Below are 15,460 nucleotides of genomic sequence, written 5' to 3'. Positions count from 1 at the left end.
ATGGCTGACAATTTGGGACAATTTTATCCCAGTGGTAAAGATAAAAACATGTCAAGTCTTATTTTATAATTCTTGACAATCGGCAGAACATGAGGCGAAAGCAGCAGACATCTGAACTTTGACTAGAAGACCTGCCAGGCTGCCACTTCGCTCTGTCTACAGCCCAGTGATGTAGCCAGCTCTCTCACTGAGTTAATCAGGCACCATTGGGATGATCAGCTGTAAAAATCAACAGAAAAAGGAGTGTTCGGGAGTCGAGAAGACCGTCTCCCATGCCTCAGTACTGCCCTGCCTATGAATGTCAATACACGCGCCGAGGAAGGGCAGGAGAGAGGGTGGATAGCCCAGTGGCACTGGGACTCAGGAGACCTGCACTCTGTTCCCTGCTACACCACAAATTATCTTTCTGACCTGGGACAAGTCACTTGGTCTCTCTCTGCCCCAGTCCCCCAGCTATAACATGGAGATAACAGCATTGCCCTATCTCACAAGGACACTGAGAAAAAATACATTGAAAACTGAGAGGCACTAGGACACTATGATAACGGAGGCCAAGTAAGTTAGATAGATAGGTACCGTTTTAGTCCACTGCTAACCCTGTATCAGATGTGCTCATCTTTTACGCGACTAGTTAACACACAATCCATTTAGCACCCACCTCAGAGCCGCCATGTTGGATATGGAAGGCGAGCGGGAATGCACGCTGGGCGATGACACCGACCTACTCTGGCTGTGAAGAGAGGAATAATTCTGGAAAGGGGAAGCCATGGGTGAGTCTCCTTTCGAGAGACTCCTGAGGTGGGCGGTCAAAGAGCTGCTGGTGGCCACATGTTGCGGCGTCCCCACCTGCTCAGAGAACTTTAGGACTGTGCTCTGCTCCTGGAAGAGACAAAAGAAGCTGTAAGTCATAAGGAACATGAGTGGATCATAGCAGCCCGAGTGCCCTGGGGTCACTGACCAGCTGTTTACTTCACCAGCACAACTCAAGTTAGAGGTCACACACACAGACTCATTTGCTGCTAGACTTCTCAACCCTGGGGTCTAGTTAGTAATGCTGTAGCAGATTCTGAAGATACTATTGTTCTCCAGGGACACTGACATTTCAGTCAAGCCCTAAGTGAGGTAGCTCTCATGCAGTAGCTCCACAGAATAGTGGGGAGAGCGTCTGCTTTTCCTCTAGGACTCCTGCATGGAGCAGGGGGAGGCAGACAGCAAGCAGCAAGGCTAGGTAGATTCTTCCTATGCTGACTTTTCAAAAAAGTGAAGAAAAGAAGGCAGGAAAAGTGCAACAGGGCCACTAGACCCACACTGGAAGGAACAGAAGGGCCATGGGGTAACCCCCTGGAACTCCTGCCCGTGGCCTGGAGAAAGCAGGTGGGGGGTGAAGGAAGGAAGAAAGAGTGGGGGTCAGCACTCCCTGACTCCCTTCATCTGTTTGTCTCTTTCCCACAAGTTTTCCACCTGGCTCTTAATGGCAGCCAGTTGTTTGTTGCTTTGAGATTTGGCAGATCTTTCGTCAGCAGATTGCCAGGACTACAGCCAAAGGGGCATGATGACAAACGTCGTTTCTCACCCATCATTTGTGTGGCAGGTATATCTATGCCCACCCAGACACCCCACTCACCCCCAGAAACAGCCACCATTGCTTAAGGCATTTAAACATCGAGTGTTTGGGAAACCCGGCATCCTTAAATCTGGAATGGAGAGATAACTGAAAGAGAAACTGCTCCTTGGAAGTTCCATTGTTTTGATCTAACGTTATCCATTATATGGACTGGATTGTAAATATTATGAGTTTTCACACACAACACACACACACACACACACACACCCCTTCCATCTTTAAGTCAGCAATGTTTTCTTACCTCTGGTTTTACTCTACGAAGGGCCCAGACAGCATGCAAACTCTGAACGGTGTCATAGGTCATCACAATGGAAGGCTCCTCATTGAGGAACACAATGCGCAGTGTGTAATCAGCAACATACTGTACTCTAGCCGAGCCAAACACACCTGCTAGAGAAGTAGCGCTCAGGTTAACCCCATCTAAATCAGAAGGACAGTTTCTGTAATAGTGTTATTAATTACACAAAGCTACCATTTCATGTCCCATTTCTGTTACAACTTTGGTTCTTCCCGTATAGATTCCCTCGCTGGGAGTGTTTGGCAGTTAAGAGTATACAGCTAAGCATTCAGAGCCGAGGGAAAAGGCCACAGTTTGTTGTATCCAAGGCATTTCAAAGCAGTTTAAATAAGAGGCAGCATTACCTAATAGCTAAGGCACTAGCCTGGGACTCAGGAGACCTGGGTTCTATCTAGCCGGGAACATAATCTAACACAATCCAAAGGCTGGAAGTTGAAGCTAGACAAATTTAGATTGGAAATAAGGCATACATTTGTAAGTGTAACAATTAGCCATTGACAGGTTTCAGAGTAGCAGCCGTGTTAGTCTGTATCCGCAAAAAGAACAGGAGTACTTGTGGCACCTTAGAGACTAACAAATTTATTAGAGCATAAGCTTTCGTGGACTACAGCTGGAAGAAGAAGTGGGCTAATAAATTTGTTAGGTGCCACAAGTACTCCTGTTCAATTAGCCATTGGAAGAACTTTACCGCGGGCAGTGGTGCATTCTCCAACACTGACCATTTTAAAATCAAGACTGGATGTTGTTCTAAAAGCTCTGCTCTAGGCAGTTCGCTGGCCTGTGTTAAACAGGTCAGACCAGATGATGACAATGGTCCCTTCTGGCCTTGGAATCTATCCATCTATTCCCAGCTATGTGACCTTGGACATGTCCCCTCTCTCTTCCTCAGTTTCCCCTTCTGTAAAACACGGATAATGATGCTGACTTCCTTTGTAGAGTGCTTTGAGATCTTCAGCTGAAAAGCACATCACTATATCTCCATGGCCCTCCCCTGTGCTGGGGTTTTGCTACTGGCCCATTCCTTCCCTGCCCCCCCTCCCTCTGTGTGGGGCACAGCTCGCTCTGCCCCCTAGCTGTTACCAAGTGAATGGGAGGCATCTCCTCCTACTCCCTCACTGTCCAGCCTGGAATAGAGGAGAGGGAATAGGCTGGGGCTGCAACTTCAAATGGGAGTTGAATGTTGCGATGACAGGCATCTCCTGCCCCACATTTCTCCCCATTCTCACTACCACCAACCTCCCACATCCCCCACTCTCACAACCCCCTCCTGGGCTGACCCCCCCCACAACCCCTTTCCCCTCCCTACCAACAATCCATGCCCCCCTCCCCTCGCTGCAACCCCACACCCCTCTTCCTTTACTCATTCACTCTTCCATCTCCTAATTCCCCTTCTACTCCACTCCAACACACACATGCCCATATTTCTCCTCACTGCTACAATGCCCTATATTCTCTAGCTCTGCACCAAAAAAACTGATGAGACTCCGGAAACGTTAAGAGCAGCTCACATGAGGCACCCCTTGACCAAGCAGCCCTATGATTTGCTTGCTTTTGATCAACCTCAGTTCCATTGTTCAGGATGAATACATCATCCTAACCGCCTACTAGAGTCTTCGGTCTTCCCACTATTTAATTAATTAATTTAATAATACCACTAGTGTATAATCAAAGTCTGCATGTGGATTTTAGAGCACTTTAAAAATATCACATTTAAACCAGAAATGTTGGTCGGAGGGCAAAACTTCCAAAAGGAGCCTCTGCAGAACGCAGGCAAAGCAAGGAACATGCGCAACACACATTCCTGGAAAGCTGCCCAGGGTAGGCCCGAACTCACAGTGCACGGCTGCTCAGGGACGTCTAAGACACGGACAAACTGGGCACCTGCCCAGGGGCCCCTGCAGACAGGGAGCCCCAGCAGTGAGGTGTTTAAAAATAAGATTATCTAGTCTTTGACACATATTGAATCCCGTGTTTCAGGAAACTGAATTTTCAGATGTCATTCATGACTTTGCTGCCCACAAATCCAGACAGTGATGTTTTTAAAGCAGCCAAATACCTGTAAAATTTTTCCTATTACCACTATGTTGTGTTTTTTAAGGCAAGAATTCCTATTTATTTCCTACCGTAATATGGTGGAGGCCCCAATTTGCACTGTGCCCAGGGAACTCCAGTCATTAAGATGGCCCCATGGGTGCTCAAATCACCCCAAATTTAGACCACTAACCCCACTCCACACCCCCAAGAGGACTTGCAGATTTCAAGGCAATCCAAGTAAACATGTGGATTTGAGAGCACTTAGAATAATCAACCTTTGAACAGCAAGCAACACTCAATCTTAACTATAGCCAAAACTCTGCTATAATTTCAAGAAGGATGGAGTTAGTGTGGGGAGTCAGCTGCAATGAGAATATCATGACTCCAGACCCAGTAACATGTGGGTCAATCACCACAGCTCGATGACAACAAGGTTTCAAATGTAACCAAGCAAGATAGCCACTCTCTCTTTCCTTTGTAGAATCCCTCCGCGGTGGCCAGCCATTCAAAGAGGTCTTTTTAGATACCTTAAATATCCTAAAGCTACAATACCAGTTACAGGGTTTGTCTACACCAGTGGTTCTCAACCAGGGGTACACATACCCCTGGGGGGTACATCAACTTATCTAGATAGTTTTACAACAGGCTACATAAAAAGCACTAGCAAAGTCAGTAAAAACTAAAATTTCATACAGACACCGACTTATTTATACTGCTTTATATACTATACACTGAAATCTAAGTACCATATTTATATTCCAATTGATTTATTTTATAATTATATGCTAAAAATGAGAAAGTACGCAATTTTCAGTTATAGTGTGCGATGACACTTTTGTATTTTTATGTCTGATTTTGTAAGCAAGTAGTTTTTAAGTGAGGTGAAACTTGGGGATACGCAAGACAGATCAGACTCCTGAAAGGGGTACAGTAATCTAGAACGGGTGAGAGCCGCTGATCTACACATATGCACGCTGTGCAGCAAGCCAGGTTGTAAATCTACACCAATGCACACATGGAATCTTTTACTGCACAGCAGCAGGGTCCATGCAGACAGTTAGCATGGGGCAGACGAGTGCATTATAGATTTACACCACAGCTTGCCACGAACTAAGTATTCATATTGACAAGTCCAAAGTGACATGAAATCCTAATTTAATTAACTTAATATAAAATAATTTAATTAATATGGCTACAACACTGCATACATGAAATCCTAACAGATAAGCAGCTAAAATAATCCATTTCTAAATTCTTAAGAGATATTTGAAAATTCATTAGATTGTAATATATAGACTATAAGATGGAGAAGATAAACTTTCAATGCTGTATTCAATAATATTGCTGCTGAATGACTCATTTCTATTTATGGATTTTCATTTTTTTTTATTAAAACGACAACCTACCTCCAGACTTACAGACAAGAGGTGTTATCTCATCTAAAGGATGTAGCATACTGAACATAGTGGGCAAAGGTTCTCTGGAAAGGAAATGGAAAAATATATTTAAAAATCAAGCGTTAACAAGCTGTAAAATCTAACAGATGGATCGCAAACACCCACTGCCATTTTAACAGTCAACTCCTCAAAAATAAACAAGTGACATATATGTTCCATTAAGTACAGTTTGAATGGTTCCTCTAACACATCAATAAAAAAAACCCAAGCTTTGTTTCTCTAGTACACTTTATCTCGGCGCAGCTGAGAAAACTTACACTGATATTACTATATAAACTTGGAACACTTCACCCACCACTGAAAGAATGCAGCTATTTAACAGCACAGAGCAATGCTTAACAGTTCAAAATAGGAAATGAGGAATCCAACTGAAATTGCAAGGGAAATTTAGACAGACATGGAGTTACCAGATAAAAACGTGGCAGAACACAGACTGAAGAGCCAAGAGCTCTCAACTGACCACCACTAACATGAATGTCAGTTTGAAATCTCATTTGAAAGCTGAAACATTGTGTACGACTGCCTTTTTACTCCACAGTGTAAGGTCGGACTAGGTTCCAAGTGCTGGTGTGCATGCTCAAAAGTGAAGTTCTAAACTCTATTTTTGAGCTTTTTCACCTGAAAGACTCCTCTTACACTTAGCACATGCCACCGGAGAAGTTTTCTGAAAAACATCAATAGGATTAGAGAAACAGTTTTTCTATTCGTATGGACTTTGACAGCCAGTAACCAAAGAGCAGCTCAGTTTTTTGTATGTTCAAACTGGATTAGACATGTAGTCCTTATGGAGAACACACGACTTTCACAAGCCTGAAAAAAGTGGAAGTTCTTAATTTAAAACTTTCGAAATGCAGACTGCTAAATGATGGGTCACTCCCTAGCTATTTAGAGCACACTTCTCACTATGGCATCTCAGCATGGTTAAAAATAAGAACCACATACCCTGGGACGGATGCACATAGCTCCACGGCAGCTACGCAAGCCACTCCCTAAATCCAACCAACGCCGCATCCTGGCTTTATGCCAGCGTGTACCAACTTAAATCAACAATGTCAATCATGATTTAAACTGGCGTGCAGGAAACACGGATTTAAATAATTTATTTTAATCCTGCTTTGCATTTGAACTTATTTTTCCTAAAGAAAAGGTTAATTCTCATTGACTGGTAATCACTAAAATATGTTGATTGGCAACTATAATTATAGCCTTTACAAGACGTTTGGTATTTTTTGCTAAGCAGGAAGATACGCATTTATTTAAGCAATTATACAGCTTAACATACATTTATTCAGAGTCTTAATTTTTACTTTTTTTATTATGTTGGGAAATGGTGAACAACATGTTTCTTATTGTGACAGGGTGCACATGGCCCTGCAAGGCCCCCTGCTGGAGGCCCCGGGGTACTACCACTCCTCACCCCACTCCACCCCACAAAAGGAGCAGCGAAGGTGGGTACAATTCAATAAAAGGATCAGATAAATGGAGCTGCTGGGCCTGAACAGGTCAGTTCCTGGCTAGGACCAGAGGAGCGAGGAAGGGTGCTCCTTGCTGGTCAGAGGAGCTGGAGAGAGAAGTAGGTGGCACTGGCATCCAGTGAGGAGGAAGAGGATCTGAGAAGTTCTGCCCCGAGGTAAGGGGGAAGAGAAGAGGGCTACATGGGAGAAGGCCCAGGGAATAGCAGCAACTAATTAAAGGCAGCAGTATGTGTATGGTGTTTATAGGGTCCCTGGGTTTGGACCTGAAGCAATGGGCAGGCCCAGGTTACCCCACTGGCCACTGGGAAAGTGGCCTAAGCCCTGAGAAGAGGACACGGCTCTGTCGGAAAGCCTACGTGAAGAGCAGGATTTAAAGGGCCCGGAGACGAGGCTGAAGACTAACAAGGGCACACTAAGAGTCCTTGTTGGACCTCTGTTACTCCAGAAGGGGTTCATCCATTTGACTGTGTGACTTGACTAGAGGGCTGAGCCATTGAAGACCTGCCTAGAGAAATCAGCAACCTACAAGGGATATATAGGAGTGGGAAAGATCGCAGTACCACACCTAGCCATTAGGAGGCACTTGAGATGAGTGCCCCCCCCCATCACGCTTATTTACAAGAAAATTATTTTTTTTTATTCATGATTTGAATTAAGCTGCATTTGGAGGGAAATTTTAATTCAATTAAAATGACACAAAAATTGCATTTTACAATTATTTTTGTTAAATAAACCTATCCTAAAAGTGCTGGATACCAACTTGTTTTTTTACCATCCAAACACGTTTTGCATTTTGTTCTTTAAACAAAAGTAGTATTACCTGTAATTAGTGAATTGAATTGATTGTTCTGGTCACCATGTTTTTCAAGATTTTAGAACCGGGCGATCTCATTCTCTCATTTTTATTCAAAGATGGGAAAAGGAAAACAAGCTTCCATAGTTTTTTTTAAACTCCTAATTGGTTTCTCAACTTTGAATGAACTAGTTGAACAAAGGGAAATGAAGAAAATATTTTCTCTGCAGAGGCAACTACTGTCAAAAGCGGTTTAGCACTTCAACAAACTCTGGTTCTAGGTTCTTAGCCAGTGACTTCCACCAGTTCAGTGGTTTGACTTCCTTTTAAACTTCAGCAGCAAACATGCACTACAGTACTTGAATATGGACTTTTAATTGAATGTAAGTGACATTAATAGACTGTAGTAAGTTTAGGCCTTAACACAGGGTGTCAATTTAAAACTTAATTTTAAATAGGTTTATTTTTAAAAAGAAAAATGTATTTAATTAAAATTTAAAAATCCATTTTTTTTTTAAACTCTGATAATTATCCACCCTGCTTTACGCCTATTGATTAGGGGCAGAATCCTAATCCATCCCTGGCTGTGTTGATGAAGGAAAGCACACACTGAGGTCAGAGAAGGGGTTCTCAAGCTGATCCCCAGTGTCTTGGAATTAGGGAAGGAGCCAGCCGCTCTTTCTTCGTCTATCCCTGACTGAATTTCCCAACCCACCACCATTACTGCGACTCCAGTCCCAGGCAAAAGATCACAGAACCCCGTAGTCATAAGGTCTGGTAGAATATTACACTGCCTCCTCCGGAAGCTATGCGAAAAGAGGCTCTGACCTTTGTCAGGCCTCAGCATCATCCCCAGCCTCTACAAGCCTCTCCCTTCAAATTCTTGATATTCCACCCAACTTCCAAGCCCTTCTGACCAACTCCCCAAAAGCCCTGATCCCTTTCAGATGCTTAAACCCCACCTCCTGTACTGCCAAATGTCCTAATAAATCGGGTGCAGAGGCCTAAGTAGTGGTGAGAGTCCAGAAATGGTGCACAACTTGGGGTAGGTCTACACTTACCCGTAGTTCGGTGGCGAGCGATCGAACTTCTGGGTTCGACTTATCGCGTCTTGTCTGGACGCGATAAGTCGAACCCGTAAGTGCTCGCCGTTGACTGCGGTACTCCAGCTAGATGAGAGGAGTACCGCGGACTTGATGGGGGAGCTTGCCTGCCACGTGTGGACCGAGGTAAATTCGAACTAAGGTACTTCGAACTTCAGCTACGTTATTCACGTAGCTTAAGTTGCGTACCTTAGTTCGAATTAGGGGGCTAGTGTAGACCTGGCCTTGGAATGGAGAGTTGTCAGGGAGATGTATCCAGTTTACATGTATGTATCCAAGATAGATACATGTAAGACTGTGCTGACACATCCCATGGCATGTAGGATACACGTCGCTACACACTGCAGCTTTATCAACATTTTTATTCCCCCGCCCCTCAAGCCTTAACATGTAGCCAGATACATAGCAGTGCAGCCGTAGCCACCAGACCAAGCCTTGCAGCAAGTTATCTGTGGGAGTTTTCTTTGCAGACACAAGGTGGATGAAATAATCCATTTACAATTTTTAACACCTACTTTATACACTAACATTTTTAATGCACAATTAAAGTGGAGATTTAAATATAAAGAGGCAAGAAGTGCTCGACCTTAACTTACAAAACCACAATAACCCTACGTTCCCGCTAGCTGCTCTCTCTCCACACACAGGCCACAGACACCTTCCCATTGCCAAAGACACCTCAACTCTTCCCTTGTGAGTATGTGCATTACAACACAGGCTTTAATTTCACAACAGAGCCCACACTGACATGTCACCAAGGAGGGTCTTGCACCAGGGGATCAAGAGCAGAGCAGAGCCTCCAGCTCATGTAAGAGAATCATGCAGGACCGACACTGCCTCCGGAAGCCGAAAGTCTAACACTGTGTTTGACATGTGCAAAGGAGCTTGATGGCAGTCTTCAGACCAATGTGGGCATTGTAACCGAGAATGTCTTTACTCTTTCCATGTTTACATGCTAAGTCTTTCTTGTGCATGGAATGGGAAAATAACACGTCCCAATGTCCTGATGCGTTTCATCATCACTTTGGTAGAGCACGACACTTGTACTAAAAGGACAGTTAAAATTTCATCTCACTGCTTTAGATTAGACAACTTATTCCACAACACAACAAAGACACTCAGTAACCACTCTCACTACATACCTGGGTGGACTCAGAGGGACTTCATGTGAAGTGCTGCTGCGTTCAAACAACAAGCCATATTTTGTTGGCCAGACATTTGCTACCTACAAAAGACAGAAATATTTAAAAAACTGAATGGCTCATATTTAAAATGCTCCTGCACTTGAGCATCCAGTTATGGTAAAACCAAAACATTTCACCATTGTTTAGGGCAGAATGCAATGTTATATATGTAACACAAAACACCTGCTGACAATAGGATGACAACGTATCTGTGCTTTACCACATCCTATTTCTGAACACAACCAATATACAAATGTGAAAACATACCAAGAACAAGAGAATAGGTCATTAAATTAGTGTTAGACTGGCAGCTTCTCAAGAGAAATATGCAAAAAGAAGCCATGTTTTCTGACTTATATGAAAATTTCGGCATCTATCTATCTAAAGGTTTTGTATTGTGACCCATCATTTAGGTTGGACATTAGGAAAAAGTTCCTAACTGTCAGGGTGGTTAAACACTGGAATAAATTGCCTAGGGAGGTTGTGGAATCTCCATCTCTGGAGATATTTAAGAGTAGGTTAGATAAATGTCTATCAGGAATGGTCTAGACAGTATTTGGTCCTGCCACAAGGGCAGGGGACTGGACTCGACCTCTTGAGGTCCCTTCCAGTCCTAGAATCTATGAATCTATGAATTGTAGTATCCAAGAATCTTCCATGTAAAATAAACTGGCAATAACAACGTTCATAGTGGGCTTCAGAATCTCTGGCTCTTCTTTATTTTTCAGGTTAGAACACGGAATAGAACAAAGTCTTCCGAGTCTCAGTCCAACACCCGATCCACTAAGCCAGGGATCGGCAACCTTTGGCATGCAGCCCGCCAGGGTAAGCACCCTGGCGGGCCGAGCCGGTTTGTTTACCTGCCGCGTCTACAGGTTCGGCCGATAGCGGCTCCCACTGGCCGTGGTTCATCACTCCAGACCCGCAGCCCCCATTGGCCTGGAGCGGTGAACCGCGGCCAGTGGGAGCCGCAATGGGCCGAACCTGCGGACGTGGCAGGTAAACAAACCGGCTCGGAATGTGCCAAAGGTTGCCAATCCCTGCACTAAGCCATACCCACTTCTGCTCTGTCACACCCTCACTTGTTAGTACAATTATTAAAAATTCACACCAAGGATTACTAGATTATAGCTATGTTTCAAGCACCATCCACACCAAAAGACAAATGAGGAACAATAACATGCACATTAAAATAAATGAGAGAGTTTAATATATATACACACACACACACATATACATACACATACACACACTTACCTGAAAAGGTAAGGAAGCAATGTAATCCTTTCCTTCTATGCTATGAACATTTATGCAGGAGCTCTGCAATATGCAGATACATTTTTCTACTACTGCTTCACCATCTGAAATTGGGTAAAAACACAAAAATATTTTTTAGTTCTGCCATCAAGTTTCTCTGTACACAAAGTAGGGACTTTTGTTATTAGCTGTGCAATTCTAAAATGGTTGGCTAGTTTCTGTTGTGACAACTGGGCCTACAAATTTACCCAAATTGTGAGTGTAACTATAAAAAGTATGTAATATATCATAGAATATCAGGGTTGGAAGGGACCTCAGGAGGTCATCTAGTCCAACCCCCTGCTCAAAGCAGGACCAATCCCCAGACAGATTTTTGCCCCTGATACCTAAATGGCCCCCTCAAGGATTGATCTCACAACCCTGGGTTTAGCAGGCCAATGCTCAAACCACTGAGCTATCCCTCCCTTTTGGGTCCTTAAGTGAAAGAAATTTTGTGGGGAAAGTATGAAAAAAACAAAAAACAAAAATAAAAACAAAAAGAAGAACAGACAGAAAGAACAGATAGAGGCTACTGGAGTGAGGTACACCATCATAGCTGTCACCCCCTACCATTTTCTGAGACCCCAGGCCTTCATCATCCTGATCCTGAGTGGTCACCTGACCAGAACGGGCCAGAGAAAGAAGGACCCAGATGACATTTTTCAGAGTAGCAGCCGTGTTAGTCTATATCCGCAAAAAGAACAGGCGTACTTGTGGCACCTTAGAGACTAACAAATTTATTAGAGCATAAGCTTTGGTGGCTACAGCCCACTTCTTCGGATGCATATAGAGTGGAATAAATATTGATATATATATACACACATACAGAGAGCATACAGTGGCCTGTAGTCCACAAAAGCTTATGCTCTAATAAATTTGTTAGTCTCTAAGGTGCCACAAGTACTCCTGCTCTTTTTCCAGATGACATGGTCACCTCTACCAGCTCCAGCTGAATCCCAAACGTTAATTGGGATGACAGTTATAACCATCTCTGATACCATCTAAGAGACCGTCAGACAAGGGGGATTTTCCTTCTAAAACCTGTCTACAGCCAAAGGGAACAAGGGATGTCGGTACAATGAAAGCCTTAGTTAATGCTTTACATTTCAAATGCTTTAACTGTTTTTCCCTCTTTTCTGTATCTTTAATCAAAGGCTTTTAAAGGTGTGTTTGCCATGGTGTCAAGCAGCCGAAAGTCTCCATATCAAATCTCAGACCTCATTTACCACTGTTAAGTGCTGGACAGTGACTGGGTTACGTTAACACCTTTGGCCCATATATCCCATATCAATTACTACACCACTTTCCAAGTCAAGAAAATTAAACTCAGATAAAATAGTAGTTTGGCAATAAAGTAAAATATGAATGAAACTTACTGTTGACTTTTTCAGATTTTTCCTGTGGTACAGTGAAATCACACCATAAAGCCTAAAAACCACAAATAATATGCAGTTACTTATGAAAGACAAGCTGGTATTAATACCAAATTCTTTTTATTTTATTTTATTTTGTAACGGAACGTCCCCCTGCTCCAAGAGAGATTTTAAGCCACGTTTCAGTTAACTAGTATTGATTAGCTAATATGCAGCCATTCAACTGCTATAATTTCAGAGTTCATACCTGCAGAACAGGACTGTCAACAGTGAAAGCCTTATAAACAGCAGATGCTTGGCTTTTACTTCCTTTGCTCCAAATGACCATATTGCCAGCCACATACAGTTCTTCATCATATTCCACTTCTTCCCCAACATCACTGACACCTCTCCTTAAAAGCCAACTTTCCTGAAAACCAAGAGGATTAAAAAAAGTCACAACTTCCTCTCAATGGTAGGCTGATAGACTCACAGCTAGTGTGATCTGAAAGGGTGGCATAATTTTATGTTTTATAAATTAATCAAATCAAGAGCTGGGGCGACATTGCAGAGCAGACTGGATTTTTGTTTCAACTTCTAGTTTTCCCTGTTTTAAAAAAAATATTCCAAACGCACAGAAAAATCTGAACTCACAATCGGATACAAGACCATATATAATGTGCCAGACAGAGAACACAGACAACCTTCTGCTTATCAGGAAGTGCTGTGTCTACTATCCTTGCTCCGCACCAACAGAAAATCCAACCAGGAAGACACCTCAGGAACCTTCTGCTGCCTTGTGTCAGGAAACCCACTCGATTTTCCTGCTTTGTTCACGGTGTGCTTGGGCTGTCTTTGTATGGCCTTTTTTTTTTTTTTTTTTAAACGTGAGCAGGAGGGAAGTCTGCAGTCCTCAGTGCATTTGCCTGAATCCCGATCACAGCAGAACATCAATCATATCACAAACCTGTCACACGAACAATTTTTCCTGATTTGTGTGTGTATGGGGGGTAGGGGAGAAATCACATAATGAAAGTGATGTTGATGAAGAATAAGTTGGCATCCCTTCACATCCTGGTGCCTTCGATGCTCTGGAAATTGCTTTGCATTGGTTTGAAGGACAAGAAGAAAGAAATGCAGTGCACCATACTGCAACTTATGCACCATACTGCACCTACGATAATTTTGAGATGTTCAATTTTAGGAACTCAATTCCCAATTAGTTCATAAAATAGGAGTTCTACTGCATAAGGAAGCTGAAACCAATTTTGCATTCTATTTGCTCCCAAGAATCTTTTCTTATGGTAGTCAAAAATATTGGAGTTTAAGTGAGTGGAGGAAAAAAGCAAACATTTGGGGCTAGGCTAGAGGGCCTCTTCCAGTTCCTAGATTCACTTATTTTAAAAATAAACCAAGCTTCAAGTTTTCAGACAGGTATGCACATAGGTCATGGACCCATACATACATGCACAGTTGTTAGATAAAAAGTCTAGGCCTAGATATTCAAAGTGATAACTTTAAAATTGTTACTTAATTTCTTTACTTAACACTACTATAAAAACTTGGATGATTCTGTCTATTTGTTTTTTCGCTATTTATACTATTTAGTTTTTGCATTTCTCAGGTTGGACAAAAAACAGTTTTGTGTTCAGGTTTGGCTTGCAAACAATACAGAGGATGTTTGTTTATTTAAAAACTACTGTTTTTCCACTGAAATTTGGAAAAAAAAAAATCAAGGAAACATTTCTGCTGGCCTTAGATTTTATGAAAGTTTGTTCCCACATAATCTAAAAGGTGTCAGACTGAAAGTCCCACAAGCTACAATTTTCTGTTTATTCCCCAAGTACATGCAGCAACTGTAGCGCAGACTTCCCTTTTCAACTCATCTCAATCCAGTTCTGGAGAAAGCAACCTACGAATGAGAAGGTAGCCATCACTCCATGCTCATTTGCTCTTTGACTTATCTGCAGAGACTGATGACAAGTTCCAGTCCCACAATTGCTCTGTGCCTGTTATTGTTTTACAACCACCTCACAGTGTTTCCCCCAACAAGAAAAACAACACACAGTTATGCCACTGTTTCTGAGGTTAAAGAGTACTGAGAGCCCTTTCAACCTTATACCCAAGTAGTCAATCTACCAGGGGTATATTGTTACCCTGATGTATACAGACACATACATGTACATCTCTATTCATCGGAATAGAAATTACACATTCTCCTATACTTTCCGGATCTGTTCTGGAAATTTGTCTTGGCTGGTTCATTACAGACCTCCAAGAGTTTAAAAAAAAAATCATTACAATGCTTTTCTTCAGCACCCAGGCAATATCTGACCCGCTTTTCACTGGCAAAAACTTTGCTTTCTTTAAACTGCAAAAATCTAATTTTAAAAAGCTACTCCATCTCAACATATATTCAGCAAGGAGATGGCCTATACTACCACAGCTAAAGTGGTTCTCTTTGTGTGTACAGATTTCCACTCACAGTGCAGGTGTAGTTATTGCAAAAGCTAGTTTGTGGACGCTAGCTCATAGAAGTCAATGGCAGTTTGGCCAACTCATGGTGGGTTTTTTTTTTCGCTGTGACAGGATTTGAGCTGGGGCTGGAACCAGTCTGGCAATGATGTGAGAAGCTGCAGTCCTCATGTGAATTAGAGGCTTAGAGCCTTACCTGGGGGGAGGAGGGGGGAACCCCTATGATTGGCTGCCTTCCCCACATCCTGCGGCAGAATCACCAGAGCTGCTGACTGAAGAGTTCTCTCTCCCCAGCAACCTGAAGCCATTTTCACAGGAGGGCATGAGGGAGCAGAAAAAGTCCAGCAGCTCACGCAGCTCTGCCTCCTG

General features: G+C 42.9%; 1 protein-coding gene across 3 annotated transcripts in view; it reads right to left on the bottom strand.

The window, feature by feature from the left end:
- The window catches only part of ANAPC1 (anaphase promoting complex subunit 1), a 75,539-nt gene that overhangs the window by 55,663 nt on the left and 4,416 nt on the right, over nucleotides 1-15,460 (bottom strand). The window contains exons 3-9 of one of the 3 annotated variants that reach the window (XM_065589896.1): nucleotides 12,885-13,046; nucleotides 12,641-12,692; nucleotides 11,226-11,329; nucleotides 9,927-10,009; nucleotides 5,363-5,436; nucleotides 1,866-2,044; nucleotides 659-879 (exon numbers count right to left, since the gene is read on the bottom strand). In XM_065589896.1, the coding sequence (XP_065445968.1) occupies nucleotides 659-879; nucleotides 1,866-2,044; nucleotides 5,363-5,436; nucleotides 9,927-10,009; nucleotides 11,226-11,329; nucleotides 12,641-12,692; nucleotides 12,885-13,046 (875 nt within the window). The remainder of the gene's footprint in view (nucleotides 1-658; nucleotides 880-1,865; nucleotides 2,045-5,362; nucleotides 5,437-9,926; nucleotides 10,010-11,225; nucleotides 11,330-12,640; nucleotides 12,693-12,884; nucleotides 13,047-15,460) is intronic. The other 2 variants (XM_065589897.1, XM_065589898.1) reach the window with 2 other exon arrangements.

Source organism: Chrysemys picta, chromosome 3 (assembly GCF_011386835.1).
Source record: "Chrysemys picta bellii isolate R12L10 chromosome 3, ASM1138683v2, whole genome shotgun sequence".
NCBI lineage: Eukaryota > Metazoa > Chordata > Testudines > Emydidae > Chrysemys > Chrysemys picta.
This window is presented reverse-complemented; position numbering and strand designations above follow the sequence as displayed.